The sequence below is a fragment of the Oncorhynchus clarkii genome, chromosome 27, assembly GCF_045791955.1.
Source record: "Oncorhynchus clarkii lewisi isolate Uvic-CL-2024 chromosome 27, UVic_Ocla_1.0, whole genome shotgun sequence".
Lineage (NCBI taxonomy): Eukaryota > Metazoa > Chordata > Actinopteri > Salmoniformes > Salmonidae > Oncorhynchus > Oncorhynchus clarkii.
In genome coordinates, this window is record NC_092173.1 from 14,355,829 (window position 1) to 14,376,318 (window position 20,490).

The following is a 20,490-nucleotide window of genomic DNA, read 5'->3' on the forward strand; positions in this document are numbered from 1 at the left end:
CCCCCCCCCCCCCAAGCAGATACCTCGACGGCCCTGGAAGAACTTCACTGGACTCTATGTTAATAGGAAACCATACATCCTGAGGCTGCATTTATTGTAGAAGGGGATTTTAACAAAGCTTATCTGAGAACAAGGCTTCCTAAATTCTATCAGCATATCGAATGTGCGACACAAGCTGGTAGCATTCTGGACCATTGCTATTCTAACTGACTATTAAAACCTTCCATAACCAGAAACAGTGGATTGATGGCAGCATTCGCGCAAAACTGAAAGTGCAAACCACCGCTTTTAATCATGGCAAGTGTAACGAGTGTGCTGAGAGTCGGGAAGCAAGTTCAGGGAGTGAGTGTTTTAATAAATAAAAGAAACAACACAAAACACAAACAACGCACCGACATGAAAACAAAGTCAATAACACCTGAGGAAAGAACCAAGGTGAGTGACAGATATAGGGAAGATAATCAAGGAGGTGATTGAGTCCAGGTGAGTGTCATGAGGCGCAGGTGAGCAAGATGATGGTGACAGGTGTGCGGGATAATCAGCAGCCTGATGGCCGGAGAGGGAGTATGCGTGACAGCAAGGCGACTGGAAACATGACCGAATACAAACAGCATAGCTATTCCCTCCGCAAGGCAATCAAACAAGCAAAGCGTCAGGATAGGGACAAAGTAGAGTCGCAATTCAACGACTCAAACATGAGACGTATGTGACAGGGTCTACAGTCAATCACAGATTGCAAAATGAAATCCAGCCCCGTCGCGGACATCGACGTCTTGCTCCCAGACAACTTAAACAACTTCTTTGCTCGCTTTGAGGACAATACAGTGCCACTGACACAGCACGCTACTAAAGCCTGTGGGCTCTCCTTCAACATGGCCAACGTGAGTAAAACATTTCAACATGTTAACCCTCGCAAGGCTGCCGGCCCAGACGGCATCTCTAGCCGCGTCCTCAGAGCATGCGCAGACCAGCTGGCCGGTGTGTTTTCAGACATATTCAATCAATCCCTATCCCAGTCTGCTGTGCCCACATGCTTCAAGATGTCCACCATTGTTCCTGTTTCCAAGAAAGCTAATGTAACTAAACTAAATGACTATCGCCCCGTAGCACTCACTTCTGTCATAATGAAGTGCTTTGAGAGACTAGTCCAGGATCTTATCACCTCCACCCTACCTGATACCCTAGACCCACACCAATTTGCTTACCATCACAATAGGTCTAAAGACGACGCATTCGCCATCACACTGCACACTGCCCTAACCCATCTGGACAAGAGGAATAGCTATGTAAGAATGCTGTTCATTGACTACACCTCAACATTCAACAACATAGTACCCTCCAAACTCGTCATAAAGCTTGAGACCCTAGGTCTCAACCCGCCATGTGTAACTGGGTCCTGGACTTTCTGACGGGCCGCCCCCAGGTGGTGAAGGTAGGAAACAACATGTACACCCCGCTGATCCTCAACACTGGGGCCCCACAAGGGTGCGTTCTCACCCCTCTCCTGCACTCCTTGTTCACCCATGACTGCGTGGCCATGCACACCTCCAACTCAATCATGAAGTTTGCAGACGACACTACAGTGGTAGGCTGGATTACCAACAATGACGAAACAGCCTACAAGGAGGAGGTGAGGACCCTCAGAGTGTGGTGTCAGGAAAATAACCTCTCACTCAACATCAACAAAACAATGGAGATGATCGTGCACTTCAGGAAACTGAAGAGGGTGCATCCCCCCATCCACATCTTTGGGACAGTAGTGGAGAAGGTGGAACGTTTTAAGTTCTTCGGCATACACATCACAGACAAACTGAAATGGTCCACCCATACAGACAGCGTGGTGAAGAAGGCACAACAGCGCCTCTTCAACATCAGGAGGCTGAAGAAATTTGGCATGTCACCTAAACACTCACAAACTTTGTCTTTGTATCACTTTGTATCACCGTTTTGGTAAAGCAACTGCTCCGCCCACAACCGCAAGGCTCTGCAGAGGGTAGTGCGGTCTGCACATCGCGTCACCGGGGACAAACCACCTGCCCTCCAGGACACCTACAGCACCTGATGTTGCAGGAAGGCCAAAAAGATAATCAAGGACAACAACCACCGAGCCACGGCCTGTTCACCCCGCTATCATCCAGAAGGCGAGGTCAGTACAGGTACGTCAAAGCTGGGATCAAAAGACTGAAAAACAGCTTCTATCTCAAGACCATCAGACTGTTAAACAGCAATCACTAACATAAAGTGACTGCTGCCAACATACAGACTCAAATCTCTGGCCAATTTAATACATTTTATAAATGGATTTAATAAAGGTATCACTAGTCACTAAATAACGACACTTCAATAATGTCTACATATCCTACATTACTCATGTCATACACATATATATACTGTATTCTATACCATCCACTGCATCTTGCCTATGCCGCACAGCCATCGCTCATCCACATATTTTTATGTACATATTCTAATTCATCCCTTTACATTTGTGTGTATAAGGTAGTCGTTGTGAAATTGTTAGATTACTTGTTAGATATTACTGCACTGTTGGAACTAGAAGCACAAGCATTTCGCTACACTCGTATGAATTCCCATCTGCTAACCATGCGTATGTGAACAGTTAAACTTGATTTGATTTGACATTGTTTCTCCTCTGACTTTCTAGGTGATACCATCCTGCAAGTACAGACAAACCTGTAACACTTGACTTAAAGCTGACGGATATAATGTATTATTATGACACTTCATAAAGGCTCAAACATGCTCAGAACAAACTAGGCTACTAAAGCATTACACCTGGTGCCTTTACTTAGTGGACTGAAACTTTTTCGATATATCATTTCAAGCTTTTATATTGATAGCTTGAGGGGACATTTGACAGTGTAAAAAAATACTTGGAGCCCAAATGGGCCTAAAGACTTATGAAAACATGTTTCAAGGTAACAAAATAGAATGCCTTCCGATGCGTCTCTTAGATGCTTGTGCTCTCCTCTAATCTAGACTGTAGATGCAAATAGTCTAGAAACGTCCTACTAATCATTTGCATGGAAAAAGGTCATTTGGAAAGCTCCGTACACTCTCCATCAGTGGAGTGTGTGAAGGATTCCATAAAAGTTTCCCGAGGTGGAAAAGGCTTGTCTTTAGTAGGATTTTGATCATCGGTACATCTTCACTTTCACTGGAATAGAGGACCGGCTTCCTCAGTCGTTGTAGTACCAGACCTGAAACTACAGCATCATGGAAACCGGTAAGGCAAAATGCAACCATAACACTGATTCATAATAATTTATGAGATAATTCCATAGTATATGGTTTTGTCAAAACTATCATCATCCATAAAAAGCGAATGCCATTGTCCTTAAAGGGGTGATAATGACATACTTAACTAGCATAACAATCTGATTTATGCCATTGTCATTTTTGGAAATCACTAGTATCCTTCAATATTAAAAAGTTTATTAATTCAATTACCTGTAAAGCTAACATTGTGCTTTGTAAAGTATTGGATTGGTGTACTGGATTGTATGTTTCATACTAAAACTGAAAGTATAGTACTGTAGAGTATTTCATTGGGGAATATGGTAACAGTTTGTCATTTGAACATACATATGATTGTTCATTAATTGTATCTAAAGATGTCAATACTTAGCTGCGACTAGTGCAGAGCATAAAGGACATGATGATGCTGAATAGTATGCAGATATTGTTTTGGTATTGGGTGTCCGGTATCCAACCCTCTTTTCAATTAATAAATCATTAACTTGGATATCAAATATAGCAACACCTAGAAAACGATGTCATTATGATCCGATTCCAACATCATTTTCTGAATTTCCAAACTGTTTGGCCGTATGATGATCAACGTGGCCATAGTAAAATAGGAACGTATCTTACAACCCCATTCATAAAGCTTAGATCTTTTACATACTGTACTGTTTTTTTTTTGCATGTGATTTCCTTTTGCATGTTAAAGTGCAAATATAGTCTATAGTATGCTCACTAGGAATATGTTCAGGGGGGGGGGGGGGGGGGTTGCCTACAGATCAGGCTGGAGACATATTTACTGTTGAGATTCATGGCGTATATAAGAATACATATTGATACTTTTGATACTTCTATCACTTGGCCTATTTCAACTACTTCAAATGTGTGGGGGGCTATCCAGTGTATGACAATGCCATCACTGTTAGACAATGGTGCATGTTTGTACAAAATTACATTTTTGAACAGGAAATTTGCAATGACCAAACCTAAAGACAATTTCCATTCCATTTACACATGTATGCCAAAACGCAATTCAGCTATGCATAAAACTGTGAAAATTCAAATGAATACATGTTTGAAGAAATGAATGAGGACAGGCACTAAGCAGGAGCAGCAGATTATCTGTAAAATACATAACCAGCAATATATTGTACTTGTTATATTTGTATTTTACTTTGAGTAGGTACAATTTGAAGATACTTACTTCAAGCTAAGTCGGTTAGGAGATCTACTTTGTGCATGACACAAGTCATTCTTCCAACAATTGTTTACAGACAGATTATTTAACTTATAATTCACTGTATCACAATTCCAGTGGGTCAGAAGTTTACATACACTAAGTTGACTGTGCCTTTAAACAGCTTGGAAAATTCCAGAAAATGATATCATGGCTTTAGAAGCTCCTGATAGGCTAATTGACATCATTTGAGACAATTGGAGGTGTACCTGTGGATGTATTTCAAGGCCTACCTTCAAACTCAGTGCCTCTTTGCTTGACATCATGGGAAAATCAAAAGAAATCAGCCAAGACCTCAGAAAAACATTTGTAGACTTTCCCAAGTCTGGTTCATCCTTTGGAGCAATTTTCAAACGCCTGAAGGTACCATGTTCATCTGTACAAACAATAGTACGCAAGTATAAACAACACAAGACCACGCAGATGCCATACCGGAAGGAGACGTGTTCTGTCTCATAGAGATGAACGCACTTTGGTGTAAAAAGTGCAAATCAATCCCAGAAAAACAGCAAAGGACCTTGTGAAGATGCTGGAGGAAACCGGTACAAAAGTACCTATATCCACAGTAAAACGAGTCCTATATCGACATAACCTGAAAGGCCGCTCAGCAAGGAAGAAGCCACTGCTCCAAAACCGCCAATAAAAAGCCAGACTACGGTTTGCAACTGCACATGGGGACAAAGATCGTACTTTTTGGAGAAATGTCCTCTGGTCTGATGAAACAAAAATAAAACTGTTTGGCCATAATGACCATCGTTATGTATGGAGGAAAAAGGGGGAGGCCTGCAAGCCGAAGAACACCATCCCAACCGTGAAGCACGGGGGTGGCAGCATCATGTTGTGGGGGTGCTTTGCTGCAGGAGGGACTGGTGCACTTCACAAAAAAGATATCATCATGAGGGTGGAAAATTATGTGGATATATGGAAGCAACATCTCAAGACATCAGTCAGGAAGTTAAAGCTTGGTCACAAATGGGTCTTCCAAATGGACAATGACCCCAGGCATACTTCCAGAGTTGTGGCAAAATGGCTTAAGGACAGCAAAGTCAAGGTATTGGAGTGGTCATCACAAAGCCCTGACCTCAATCTTATAGAAAATTTGTGGGCAGAACTGAAAAACCGTGTGTGAGTAAGGAGGCCTACAAACCTGACTCAGTTACACCAGCTCTGTTAAAAGGAATGGACCAAAATTCACCCAACTTATTGTGGGATGCTTGTGGAAGGCTACCCGAAATGTTTGACCCAAGTTAAACAATTTAAAGGCAATGCTACCAAATACTACTCGAGTTTATGTAAGCTTCTGATCCACTGGCAATGTGATGAAAGAAACAAAAGCTGAAATAAATAATTATCTCTACTATTATTCTGACATTTCACATTCTTAGAATAAAGTGGTGATCCAAACTGACCTAAAACAGGGAATTGTTACTTGGATTAAATGTCAGGAATTGTGAAAAACTGAGTTTAAATGTATTTGCTAAGGTGTATGTAAACTTCCGACTTCAACTTTACTTCAAGAGGTTCATAGAATTTGTTCTAGCAATGCACTTGAAGCATACAAAATGTTAAACCTTTGTATCAATATAACTACAATTTTAGGCTATCCTTGTGTTAGGAGTGTATGGAGATCTTTTTAATGATCTCACAATTTTTAATAATCCCCGCAGAGTAATGAGTCTAGAATAATGTATTAAATTGTATTACTTCACACTCAAAATAATAAGTAAATTATATCTCTGTGTGTGTGTATGTGTGCAAAACATTTCTCTCTTTTTCTCCTCCAGAGTATTCTAAAAGGGCCTATCAAGGGGTTAGGGTCAAGCACACAGTGAAAGATTTACTGGCAGAGAAACGACAAAGACAAACAAATGGACCAAGATATAGTGTGAGTACTCAAAGTAAATCTTGTATGACTCGCTTTTGCATGATTTTTTAATTTTGTATTGTTTATTTATTTATTTTCATGACCATAATGCCGACCTATAAGTCCCTCTGTATTGTGCCTTTATTTTTCCACTTCTCAGCCGTGAGGGAACGATAAGCCTATGGGTAAATAACAGAACAGAGGGTTAAGAGAGAAAAACAAAGCCAAGCAGACGCATGAGAACCCCACCATGAGCAGGACAACAATAATACACAATGGCTAATGGTCATGCCCCCTAGAAGTTGTGAGGAGGATAGCTAACACAAACCCTTTTTTGGTCTGCCAGGTTGGTCTATGCAAAGTCAGATTCTCGCACACCTGCCAACCGATAATGTTCTCCATGCAGGCCACAGACAAGCCAGTCATTGTTTCCTCAGACATAGCACAATCGGCCTATGAGACATCTGCCTGAGCAAACAGGATAAGCTTTTCATCTCCCAAGCTACCTGTCAATGCCCTTTACAGGACTCCATTTGTTTTCTGTTACCATTGGCATGTCCACTCGCTAGACACTAACTACACTCTTCACGGAGAGAACCTGATGAGGCATAAACAAACTGTGAGGTAGATGCCATTAGTTTCAACATCGTAAACCATAAGACATGCTTTCACACTCTGTGACCAACCTCTCATGCCTGGACTGTATGGTACTTTTGAAACATCAATATCTATGCAGAAATAACAAACGGTTAAATTCATGTTGAATCTCCACAGACTACAATTTGTTTTGAATATCAAGAAACAACCTTTGTGGCAGAACAAAACTAAATGTGATGTTGAATCGGAAGATTGTGATATTTCATTTGTGCCCAAAAAACACTGGTAAATTCATAATAATGTTATGCAAAAATGTCAGAGATTTGCCAAATGACTTCTCTTAGAGGTCAATGGGTCCAAAGAAAACAGCAGCAAATATCACAACACCAGGAAATACTGCTCTTATTGCTTAATAATGATTTGAGTCACTATTTTCCTAAACAAAACTAGATTGATGTTGTCAACGCCAACACCGAAACCTGAAACCTGTAAAATGTAATAGACTTGGGTTTTGTCATACTTAATTAACAGTATTAAGGGAATACTATTAACTCAGAGTTACAGATATCATCTTGTGGATGGATTGGTAAGACCCCAGGTTTACCAAGCCATCAACAGTTTTTGATGCTAAATTTGATTGGATTATATTATACTCAATATCCAATGTTACTGTGTGTTTATGTTTTATTCTAGTAGATTCTCTGTCTTCCTTTGTAAACATGGGAGGTGTGTACCCAGGTTCATGGGTTGAACAATACAGACTAAAGACACATACATTTAACAGGGTGATGGGCCACACTATCTAAAGGTTGCCTAGACTTTCTCTGATGCTCTCTCTCTCTCTCTCTCTCATTCTAGTTTGCAGTCTTTTATCCTAGGGAGAAAGGCCATTGATAGACGTTGGCAAACTTTAGCCACAAAGTGATTCAATTCAAGTCGCAACATGGACCCATAGAAATCAAAGGGAAATACATTTGACAACAGTCATGCTGCCTCAATGACAGGACATAGACCGTCTTACATAATCTCAAGTAATAAGAAGAATGTTAAATAGATATAACCATATATACACTGCTCTATTCATTTGTGCATTATAAGACTTGTGACACAAGTAAGACCTCTGACTTTCAGCATCAAGGAATGCTGAGAGAGAAATGGCATTAGCCAGCTCTTCCTTACTCAATTACAGTAGCCTATACTATATGCAGAACTGACTGAGGTTCGGACATTATCAGTGTATCTTCACTGTTGTGTTATTGTGGAGGAAAGAGTACTTTTCAAGGGTCTGTTTTTGTTTTATTTGTAAACACTTGGGTATCCACACATTCTTCTTATAACAAATCAGAGTAAATAGTCATGTAGAACTAAAATATGTGCACACTAGTATGCTCCCAAATGCTCGGTCTTTTATGGACAACATTTTGACTGGTAACTGGTTTTCCTTTAGGACAGGCTTTTCACCAAATACGCCTGCATATAAAAACTTCAAGAATGACAACATTATTATCAACTTTTCTTTAGCAACTGTCATACAACACATTGCAGCCCAACATTCGTCACAGATCAGCTCTTCATGAAGACCTGTGGCTGGTGATGTTGGTTGGTAGTTGTGGTTCCGTTTCAAGGCATTAGCGACACCCCAACTGTATTTTTTGGTAGTGCATCAGCAGTTTTTTTCTTATGTGGTGTTCTGCAGCAAAATCTCGCTTAAAGCCCCCAAAATGCTGTTGTTAGGTAGTTGTTAGCCTCCCCATGCAGGATTATCGTGTCTCTCCATCAGGTGCTTTGCTGTGAACTGGGCGACCATGACGCTTTAACAACATGATTTCAATACACAGCCTTCAGAGAAGCACTGAGGCATAGCCCTGGTCCACATGGGGAAGTCTTGGCATGGGCAAATTGCATTCAAATCCAACCCTCAAAATTTGCTTGTCTTCCAGCCAACACAGCTTAAATGCAAACAAAAGAGAGCTTGTCTTCCTTTTTAACCCTCATTGTGTGTGTGTGTGTGTGTGTGTGTGTGTGTGTGTGTGTGTGTGTGTGTGTGTGTGTGTGTGTGTGTGTGTGTGTGTGTGTGTGTGTGTGTGTGTGTGTGTGTGTGTGTGTGTGTGTGTGTGTGTGTGTGTGTGTGTGTGTGTGTGTGTGTGTGTGTGTGTGTTTTCCCCCTTTTTTTTATCCCTGTAAGTGTACAGTATATCTCCCTTTCCAACCCACATACAAACATTTTTACTATACATTCTAATAAGCTTGCTATAAATGTAATGCAAAAATTGTCTTCAATAACCATAGACAGAGACTTGTCCATTCTATATTTTACGTCAGACTCCACGGCACCCAAGAGGATAATAAAGCCATTAAGAAGTGTATTAAACCCCATAATTAATCATTTAACTGACTTCTGCATTATAAGCTCTTCGTAATGCTATCATAAACGTGACACAATGCCTGCTATAAAAGTGCATGGTGGTTAATGTTTTTCAGTCTGTAATGATAATGATCATGACTTGATCTGTTTTTTTTATTTCACAGAATGTCACTGTATACTTTGTTACTGTCCATGTTATGTGTTCACATCAAACATGAAAAAGGCCAGCACTCACTTGGGTCACACTATTTTTAGATAGTCCATCTGTAGCTGCTCTACACATTGTAATACTATCAACACACTATATACTGATAAGCAACTGTGTGCTAAGGTTGCAGTTAGGTTTAGGTGTAAGGTTTAGAATTAGGCTAAGGGTTAAGGTTAGAGTTAGGGCAAGGGTAAGGGTTATGGTTAGGGTTAGGTTAAGGGTAAGGTTTAAAATTAGGGTAAGGGTTAGGATAAGGGTTGGGATTAGGGTTAGAGTTAGGTTAAGGGTAAGGGTAAGAGTTACGGTTAGGGTTAGATTAAGGGTAAGGGTAAGGTTTAAAATAATGGTTATTGTTAGGGTTAGGGTAAGGTATAGAATACGGGTAAGGGTTAAGGTTAGGGTTAGGGTAAGGTTTCGAATAAGGGTAAGAGTTAAGATTGGGGTTAGGGTTAGGGTAAGAGTAAGGGTAAGGGTTAAGGTTAGGCTTAGGTTTTGGGTTAGGGTGAGGTTTAGAATAAGGGTATGGTTTGGAATAAGGGTAAGGATTAAGGTTGGGTTAGGGTTAGGGTGAGGTTTAGAATAAGGGTAAGGGTTAGTGTTTGGGGTAAGGGTAAGGGTTAAGGTTAGGCTTAGGTTTAGGGTTAGGGTGAGGTTTAGAATAAGGGTAAGGTTTAGAATAAGGGTAAGGGTTAAGGTTAGGGTAAGGTTTAGAATAATGGTAAGGGTTAAGGTTAGGGTTAGACTAAGGTTTAGATAAGGGTAAGTGTTAAGGGTTAAGGTTAGGGTTAGGGTTAAGGTAAGGTTTAAAATAAGGGTTAAGGTTAGGGTTAGGGTTAGGGTTAGGGTAAGGTTTAGAATAAGGGTTAGGGTTAGGGTTAGGGTAAGTGTTCAAATATGGGTAAGGGTTATAAGGTTAGGGTTGGGGTTAGGGTAAGGTTTTAAATACGGGTAAGAGTTAAGATTAGGGTAAAGGTTAGGATAAGGGTAAGGGTTAAGGCTATGGTCAAGTTTAGGGTTAGGGTAAGGTTTAGAATAATGGTAAGGGTTAAGGTTAGGGTTAGGGTAAGGTTTAGAATAATGGTAAGGGTTAAGGTTAGGGTCAGGGTAAGGTTTAGAATACGGGTAAGGGTTAAGGTTAGGGTTAGGGTTAGGGTAAGGTTTAGAATAATGGTAAGGGTTAAGGTTAGGGTCAGGGTAAGGTTTAGAATACGGGTAAGGGTTAAGGTTAGGGTTAGGGTTAGGGTAAGGCTTAGAATTAGGGTAAGAGTTAAGGTTAGGGTTAGGTTTAGGGTTAGGGTTAGGATAAGGGTTAGGTTTAGTAGATTAAAAAAAAAATATGTTACTGATAGTCTGTACACTCTTAGAAAACAGGGTTCCGAAAGTTTTTTTTGGCAGAGGGATACTACCAAGAACAATTTTCATCTGAAGAATCCTTTTTGGAAGACAATGGGTTCTTTATAAGGCAAAGGGTTGTACCTAGAACCTTTTTCATGCTAATAACCATTTAAAAAACAATGTTATTTGATGATTCTTTAGAAGGAAAGAAGGATTTTTTTCCACATAGAACCATTCTGAATTATTTTTTAATTCTTTAAAATAGTGACTGAGCGTTAATCTTTACCTCAATGTTTAAACTTGAACATCATTGTGATGTATTGGAGGAATGGGCCAAAATACCAGCAACAGTGTGTGAAAACCTTGTGAAGACTTGTCATTGCCAACAAAGGGTATATACAGTGCCTTGCGAAAGTATTTGGCCCCCTTGAACTTTGCGACCTTTTGCCACATTTCAGGCTTCAAACATAAAGATATAAAACTGTATTTTTTTGTGAAGAATCAACAACAAGTGGGTACAATCATGAAGTGGAACGACATTTATTGGATATTTCAAACTTTTTTAACAAATCAAAAACTGAAAAATTGGGCGTGCAAAATTATTCAGCCCCTTTACTTTCAGTGCAGCAAACTCTCTCCAGAAGTTCAGTGAGGATCTCTGAATGATCCAATGTTGACCTAAATGACTAATGAGGATAAATACAATCCACCTGTGTGTAATCAAGTCTCCGTATAAATGCACCTGCACTGTGATAGTCTCAGAGGTCTATTAAAAGCGCAGAGAGCATCATGAAGAACAAGGAACACACCAGGCAGGTCCGAGAAGTTTAAAGCCGGATTTGGATACAAAAAGATTTCCCAAGCTTTAAACATCCCAAGGAGCACTGTGCAAGCGATAATATTGACATGGAAGGAGTATCAGACCACTGCAAATCTACCAAGACCTGGCCGTCCCTCTAAACTTTCAGCTCATACAAGGAGAAGACTGATCAGAGATGCAGCCAAGAGGCCCATGATCACTCTGGACGAACTGCAGAGATCTACAGCTGAGGTGGGAGACTCTGTCCAAAAAGAAAGCCATTTCTTAAAGATATCCATAAAAAGTGTTGTTTAAAGTTTGCCACAAGCCACCTGGGAGACACACCAAACATGTGGAAGAAGTTGCTCTGGTCAGATGAAACCAAAATGGAACTTTTTGACAACAATGCAAAACGTTATGTTTGGCGTAAAAGCAACACAGCTCATCACCATGAACACACCATCCCCACTGTCAAACATGGTGGTGGCAGCATCATGGCTTGGGCCTGCTTTTCTTCAGCAGGGACAGGGAAGATGGTTAAAATTGATGGGAAGATGGATGGAGCCAAATACAGGACCATTCTGGAAGAAAACCTGATGGAGTCTGCAAAAGACCTGAGACTGGGACAGGGATTTGTCTTCCAACAAGACAATGATCCAAAACATAAAGCAAAATCTACAATGGAATGGTTCAAAAATAAACATATCCAGGTGTTAGAATGGCCAAGTCAAAGTCCAGACCTGAATCCAATCGAGAATCTGTGGAAAGAACTGAAAACTGCTGTTCACAAATGCTCTCCATCCAACCTCACTGAGCTCGAGCTGTTTTGCAAGGAGGAATGGGAAAAAATGTCAGTCTCTCGATGTGCAAAACTGATAGAGACATACCCCAAGCGACTTACAGCTGTAATCGCAGCAAAAGGTGGCGCTACAAAGTATTAACTTAAGGGGGCTGAATAATTTTGCACGCCCAATTTTTCAGTTTTTGATTTGTTAAAAAAGTTTGAAATATCCAATAAATGTCGTTCCACTTCATGATTGTGTCCCACTTGTTGTTGATTCTTCACAAAAAAATACAGTTTTATATCTTTATGTTTGAAGCCTGAAATGTGGCAAAAGGTCGCAAAGTTCAAGGGGGCCGAATACTTTCGCAAGGCACTGTAACAAAGTATTGAGATAAACTTTTGTTATTGACCAAATACTTATTTTCCACCATCATTTGCAAATAAATTCATTAAAAATCCTACAATGTGATTTTCTGGATTTTTTTTCTCATTTTGTCTGTCATATTTGAAGTGTACCTGTGATGAAAATTACAGGCCTCTCTCATCTTTTTAAGTGGGAGAACTTGCACGATTGGTGGCTGACTAAATACACTTTTTTGCCCCACTGTATCTGGGGTACTGCAGATCCTCCAGAACCCTTCACACGGCTATCATTCTATAAGGAAATACATGATGAAGTGCAACACGAGAGATCAGCGTTGCAGGCTCATTCATGTCTATCAGAGCAGAGAGGGAGAGAGATGATAGAAAGTAAATCTCGTTCCAGTTCTGTGAGAGACACAGTCATGCGTTGGTCTCAAACATAGGTTACAATGTTGCGTAAACCATAAACCCTGGCCGGCCCAACCAGTAGGATAACTAACAAAGAATCAACTCGAGGTAGCTTTTATTCAAATTTTTACATTGCAAAAAGTGCCATGAGAGGTGCCGGATCTGGCCAAATAGGTCCCAGAACAAAACAGTCAAAAAATTAGAGGTGCCGGATCCTGTTCCGGCAGGATCCAGCACAAATTAAGCACTGATTTGACTGAGTTACAGTTCATATAAGGAAATCAGTAAATTGAAATAAATAAATTAGGCCTTAATCTATGGATTTCACATGACTGGGAATAAAGATATCAATCTGTTGGTCACAGATACCCTTAAGAAAAAGTAGGGGCATGGATAATTAAAACAATCACTATCTGGTGTGACCACCATTTAGAAGAAAAATAAACGCACACCTATTAAGACGAGGTGCTGGCTAGCGGAGTAGAAACTTGAAAATAAAAGAGAGCCGCACACTCTAAGAGCTCAGATGCAAAAATGTAATACCAACGTTTCGACAGCCAAGCTGTCTTCATCAGGGTATAATCACAAACACTGCGGGATGACTCGTTTATATAGTGTCAAAAGACACAGGTGTCTGTAATCATGGCCAAGAGTGGCCTAACATCATTGACCACCATTTGCCTCATGCAGCGTGATACATCTCCTTTGAGTTGATCAGGCTGTTGACTGTGGCCTGTGGAATGTTGTCCCACTCCTCTTCAATGGCTGTGTGAAGTTGCTGGATATTGGCGGGAACACGCTTTCGTACATGTCTATCCAGAGCATCCCAAACATGTTCAATGGGTGATATGTCTTGTGAGTATGCAGGACATGGAAGAACTGCAACATTTTCAGCTTCCAGGAATTGTGTACAGATCCTTGCGACCTGGGGCTGTGCATTATCATTCTGAAACATGAGGTGATGGTGGCGGATGAATGGCACGACAATGATCTCGTCATGGTATCTCTGTGTATTCTAATTGCCATCGATACAATTCAATTCTATTCGTTGTCCATAGCTTATGCCTGCCAATACCATAACCCCATGGGACATAATTCCAAATTCTCTAAAATGACGTTGGAGGCAGCTTATGGTAGAGAAATTAACATAATATCTTCTGGCAACAGCTCTGGTGGACATTCCTGTAGTCAGCATACCCATACATAGTCTACGAGGACAAACCAAAGAGCCCTATATAGTTCTACTTAGCACCTTTTTTCATAAGTGTAGGTAGTCTGTAGTGCATCAACAGATGAACCATCCATATAAATTGTTACCCTCGCTTGGATGTGCGCAGCATTTCTTGAAGCTTTGTTTGAGTTTTCTTTATATATCGGCTTGTGCCTTCCTCAGCGCGTGTGTGGTGGCATGTTATGTGATACCAGAATCAGACCTGTTTTTATAATGCCATGGATCCAGGCTTTAATGTTTGTCTGCTCTTTCATTTGTAGGGAGGAACATCCAGTCAATCGTCATTTGTCCAAATGCCAGGTGAGAAAAATCTCTGGGTAAATGATGTAATTATTAATGAGTCCCACTGACCTATCAACTCTGCCAATAGTGTTTGAGGTAAGGGAAGGACAGTAACATAGACAAAAACTTTCAAATGTCACATTCAGTAGCAACGTTCTGAAAAAGTGGAATAAAACTCAAGGCACAAGATTTTCAAGTAGCCACCAGAGCTTTGAATGTGTACTCCACACTTATAATGTATGCTTTGTTCTGATAGCTACTGCCCACTGGAAACGTTTTCCTGCAGTTATAAGGCTTTATTACTTATTAGTTCTAAGCATTTATGAGCCTTCATAAGATTTATAATATGTTATGTCTCTCAATGTAGGACATGTTTTACTGGCTCAAAAATGTTGTTATTTAGTCAGGATTTTATGAGATTATAAAATCACAATATAAGGGCGTCATATATATATTTAGGATAAATCTTACAATGATTAAAAACACCATAATGCATTGTACCTGGGCGGCGGGTCGCCTAGATGGGGGGGAGGTTTGTCTAGATGGGACCTGCTAGATATGACAGCAGGTCGCCTAGCGGTTAGAGCGTTGGGACAATAACTGAAAGGTTGCTTGTTCTAATCCCCGACCTGGAAAGGTGAAACAATCTGATGTTCTGCCCTTGAGCAAGGCAGTAAACCCCCACAACTGTTCCCCTGGGGCTGAACATTTTAATTAAGTCAGCCCCCAGCACCTCTCTGATACTGAGGGGTTGGGCTAAATGCAGAAGACACATTTCCATTGAATGCATTCAGTTGAGCAACTGAGTAGGTATCCTTCTACCTGCAGGCTGTAAGTAAAGTGTACCAACCATTCATATACACTACCTGTCAAAAGATTTAGAACACCTACTCATTCAAGAGTTTTTCTTTATTTTCACTATAATAGTGAAGAAATCAAAACTATGAAATAACACATCAACAATCATGTAGTAACCAAAAAAGTGTTAAACTATATTTTATATTTGAGGTTCTTCAAATAGCCACCCTTTGCATTGATGACAGCTTTGCACACTCTTGGCAGTCTCTCAACTAGCTTCATGAGGTAGTCACCTGGAATGCATTTCAATCAACAGGTGTGCCATGTTAAAAGTTAAAAGTTAATAAATTGTGGAATTTATTTCCTTCTTAATGCGTTTGAGTCAATCAGTTGTGTTGTGACAAGGTAGTGGGGTATACAGAGGATAGCCCTATTTGGTAAAAGACCAAGTCCATATTATGGCAAGGACAGCTCAAATAAGCAAAGAGAAACAACAGTCCATTATTACTTTAAGAGATGAAGGTCAGTCAATAGGGAACATTTTAAGAACTTTGAAAGTTTCTTCAAGTGCAGTCGCAAAAACCATCAAGTGCTATGATGAAACTGGCTCTCATGAGGACCACCCCAGGAATGGAAGACCCAGAGTTACCTCTGCTGCAGAGGATAAGTTCATTAGAATTACCAACCTCAGAAATTGCAGCCCAAATAAATGCTTCACAGAGTTCAAGTAACAGACACCTCTCAACATCAACTGTTCAGTGGAGACTTTGTGAATCAGGCTTTCATGGTTGAATTGCTGCAGAGAAACCATTACCAAAGGACATCAATAAGAAGAAGAGACTTGCTTGGGCCAAGAAACACAAGCAATGGGCATTAGACCAGTGGAAATTTGTCCTTTGGTCTGGAGTCCAAATTTGAGTTTTTTGTTTCCAGCTGCCGTGTCTTTGTGAGACGCAGTGTGGGTGAACGGATGATCTCTGCATGTGAATTTCCCACCGCAAAGCATGGAGAAGAAGGTGTTATGGTGTGGGGTTCTTTGCTGGTGACACTGTCTGTGATTTATTTAGAATTCAAGGAACACTTAACCAGCATGGCTACCACAGCATTCTGCAGCGATACGCCATCCCATCTGGTTTGCACTTAGTGGGACTATCATCTGTTTTTCAACGGGACAATGACCCAACACACCTCCAGGCTGTGTAAGGGTTATTTCACCAAGAAGGAGAGTGATGGAGTGCTGCATCAGATGACCTGGCCTCCACAATCCCCCGACCTCAACCAAATTGAGATGGTTTGGTATGAGTCGAACCGCAGAATGAAGGAAAAGCAGCCAACAGGTGCTCAGTATATGTGGAAACTCCTTCAAGGCTATTGGAAAAGCATTCCAGTTGAAGCTGGTTGAGAGAATGCCAAGAGTGTGCAAAGTTGTCATCAAGGGAAAGTGTGGCTATTTGAAGAATGTGTGCTATTTCATAGTTTTTATGTCTTCACTATTATTCTACAATGTAAGAAATAGTAAAAATAAAGAAAAGCCCTTGAATGAGTAGGTGTTCTAAAAAATGTCACCGGTATTGTATATATATTTTTCCATTTAGAGTACACTTTTATCCAAAGCAACTTACAGTAGTGTGTGCATACATTTTGGGTGGCCCCAGCCCAAATCACACTTCACGATCCTGAAGTTGCAAGCTCCATGCTCTACCAACCGAGCCACACAGGACCACTTGTTACTAATGTTTTCTACCTGGTTCCCTTTACAACAGGGTCTCACATGATCCCTGGCTACTACAGCATGAGGCGACCCTTCATCTCTGACTCGGACTTCTCCCCCAAGCAGTTTTCAGCCGATGTCTACTCCTCATCCCTTGGGGGCAAGCCTCTGGGTTGTGATTCATCAGCCATGTCAGGATACTCCTCCTTCATAGACAGCTACTACCAGGAAACGTTCGGAGACTACCGCAGTGCAGCCTTCTCCACCGGAGGGAGCTCCATCTTCCCCAGCTCCGCCCTGTCCAGTCTGCTACCACCTTTCTCCGGAGAGTCCCCTCACTTCCTCCTGGTAAGGCACTCTGTCAGTGGTTAGTGCTCGTAATAGAATGGGACTGTTGAGATATGGCTTCACATTATGGGCCTGTTTCTTAAATATGGTTTCAATTCTAGTCCTGGACTAAGAAGTGAGTTCAAGGCTAGACTAAATGCAGGGAACAGGCCCTATGTGTATTTGTGTTTTATGTGATGTGAGATGGTGCAAAGCATGTTAATAGCGCTGGAGGCTGGAGCGCGTAGGGTACATCCAAATGAGCACATATTTCACACAAGCATGAAGGAAAAAATCAATCAAATTCCACAAGTAAAAGTGTTTTCCTATGTTACTGATTGCGGTTCGAACCCAGATCTGTGAGCTACACAAGGCTTTGTTAGCCCACTGAGATAAAGCCAAGACATTAGCTCAGGGAGCCAACACGTCTTCAGCAAGGTTAATTTGATTTGATATTTAACTAGGCCAGTCAGTTAAGAACAAATTCTTATTTACAATGACAGCCTATACCGGCCAAACCCAGACGACGCTGGGCCAATTGTGCGCCGCCTATGGGACTCCCAATCATGGCTGGTTGTGATACAGGGTGTCTGTAGTAATGCCTCTAGCACTGAGATGCAGTGCCTTAGACAACTGCGCCACTCGGGAGCCAATCATCACACTCGCGAGGTTCCAACCCAACTCCTTTACACATACATCTTAGGGCATTCCGCAATCTGCAAAACCAACCAAAAATACACATTTTTCCATAATCTCTAACACATCTCTATCCTTCCCTCTGTCTGTTTCTCCTGCAGAGAGATTTGTGGGAGCAGTCAGTGGCAGACCCAGTGACCCAGGGAGAGGGCTTGTGTGCAGACAGCCTGAACTCTGTTCCAGTCTCCCTGCCCAGCCCCGACCTTCCTGGGAGCCCCTCACAGTACCGCTGCTCCACCCGCAGCTCCTCCATGGCCTCGGCACAGCCCTATGCCCTTCACCCTCTGGAAGAAGTACACTATCACACTTCTTACCCTGCTGCCTCCACTTTCACATGTCCTTCCTATATGACTGTCTCCAACGACCTAGCCTCCAAGATGGCCCCTCTAGCTAATGAGGACTCTGACAGTACCCTCGCCACACATAGTGACACGCACACGTGGGTGAAAGAAGATGTCGGAAGCTCTTGGTCACCATATGAGATTCAGAGGACTTATTGAGTCAATTTGGAAATGACCTGTCCTTCACAGAAAACCAAAACAATGCTGATGCAAGCGATTCAGCTCCTTTTGATCCAAATATTTGACTTTGTTTATCACTTTATAGAAGTACAAAGTGAAACTTGTACTTATTTGACCCTCCTAAGTCCCCTGGTGACATACAGTAATAGCCGGGCGCACACTGGTTGCATCAACGTTATTTACACGGCATTTCAATGAAATTACCTTGAGCCAACATGGAATAGACATTGAATTGACATTTATGATTCAGTGGTTAGACCTAGAATGACTTTGCCTGTGTTCAAATGTTTGAAATAGATGTCTTTCTATACCGTCATTATATTAGAAAAACATCATTTTTATTTATATACTGCCATGGCGACAATTACGATGAACATGTGACAACGATCTTTATTTTTGCTAAAGGTTGTTTTACTTTAACGTTCTTCTTTACTTAATATCATCTTGTTGTCTGATTTAATAACCAAATCAGAGTTTGTCAAACTGTATCTGCTTCATGTTAGCCTTTACTCGATGACGCTTTGGTAATGAATATGTGCGTTTTTTAAATCTTTCGTATCTTTTAGGATTCCGTTGCAAAACATTCATTAGTAGTAATAGGTAGAGGTGACAACTAAATGAAAAGACCGAGGTAAAGACAGTTTCAAGTTCGATATTCGACGGATATTCGCGCTTTCAAACCACTTGAGCCACAGACTCCAAATAAGTGTCATGATGTTGGAAAAATTGCGCACAACATTGCACAGGTCTTATTTTCACGATCTAGACATTAATTTGCTTTCCAAAGCTAATAAACATGTGGAAATGTGAACAGCGTCTTGTATTCCTAGTTTAATTAGTTAGGGAGCGTGAACAAAGTACAAACTTTTTTTACATTCAAATTTCAATAGCTCCTTGGTCATGTGACATACTTATTTCAAACAAGGTTCAGAATGTCCACTGACTCTTCTTCTATATTGCACACCCTTTAGTTTGTCAATTTCCATCTCACAAGATTTTACATGAATTTTTCTAAATGTAAAGTTTCAATAGCTCCTAGGTAATGTGACCTAGTGACTTCAAACAAGGTTCAGAATGTCCACTGAGTGGGCCTAAATATTGCACACCCTTTAGTTTGTCCATATTTATCTCACAGGGTTTACCATGAATTTTTCAAAATGTAGAATTTCAATAGATCCTTGGTCATGTGACCCAATGACTTCAAACAAGGTTCCGAATGTCCACTGACTACTCTTCTATATTGCACACCCTTTAGTTTGTCCATTTTCATCTCACATGGTTTTCCATTAATTTTTCAAAATTTAGAATTTCAATAGCTCCTTGGTCATGTGACCTAGTAACTTCAAACAAGGATGTCCACTCAGAAGGCCTACACATTGCACAATCTGATGTTTGTCTACTTTCATCTCATGCTATTAGACTTAAATCTGTAAGCTTTGCAGGCCTTCATTTTACATGGGTGTTTTAAAAAAACGTTTAAGTCAACGTTATGTTCCATCCTCGCAATAACTATCTTTCACATGGACACTGAAAAGATCTGCAAATGGCTGTATGTGGAATGGATCAAGGACAGGAGAGGTGTTCAAACAGAGGTGCTTAAAGGAAGGCACACATGCAGGCCTCATGAAAAACAGTGTTTCATATGCTCTTTTTAATCACAGTAATAGGCAGTGATTTGTCAGTCACAGTGAGTTGATAAT

At 40.9% G+C, this 20,490-nt stretch overlaps 1 protein-coding gene across 1 annotated transcript; it reads left to right on the plus strand.

The window, feature by feature from the left end:
• Positions 1 to 3,113: 3,113 nt before the first annotated feature.
• Positions 3,114 to 18,769, plus strand: LOC139385564 (POU class 2 homeobox associating-factor 2-like). Its single transcript, XM_071130739.1, has 5 exons — positions 3,114 to 3,247; positions 6,286 to 6,386; positions 14,716 to 14,755; positions 17,299 to 17,594; positions 18,371 to 18,769. The coding sequence occupies exons 1-5, from the start codon at positions 3,238 to 3,240 to the stop codon at positions 18,767 to 18,769; spliced, it is 846 nt and encodes a 281-aa protein (XP_070986840.1). The 5' UTR covers positions 3,114 to 3,237.
• Positions 18,770 to 20,490: the final 1,721 nt, after the last annotated feature.

Coding starts and splice junctions, on each gene's coding strand:
- LOC139385564 (XM_071130739.1), top strand. Junction 6,387..14,715: donor CAAATGGACCAAGATATAGT/GTGAGTACTCAA, acceptor TTTCATTTGTAG/GGAGGAACATCCAGTCAATC. Junction 14,756..17,298: donor GTCATTTGTCCAAATGCCAG/GTGAGAAAAATC, acceptor CCTTTACAACAG/GGTCTCACATGATCCCTGGC.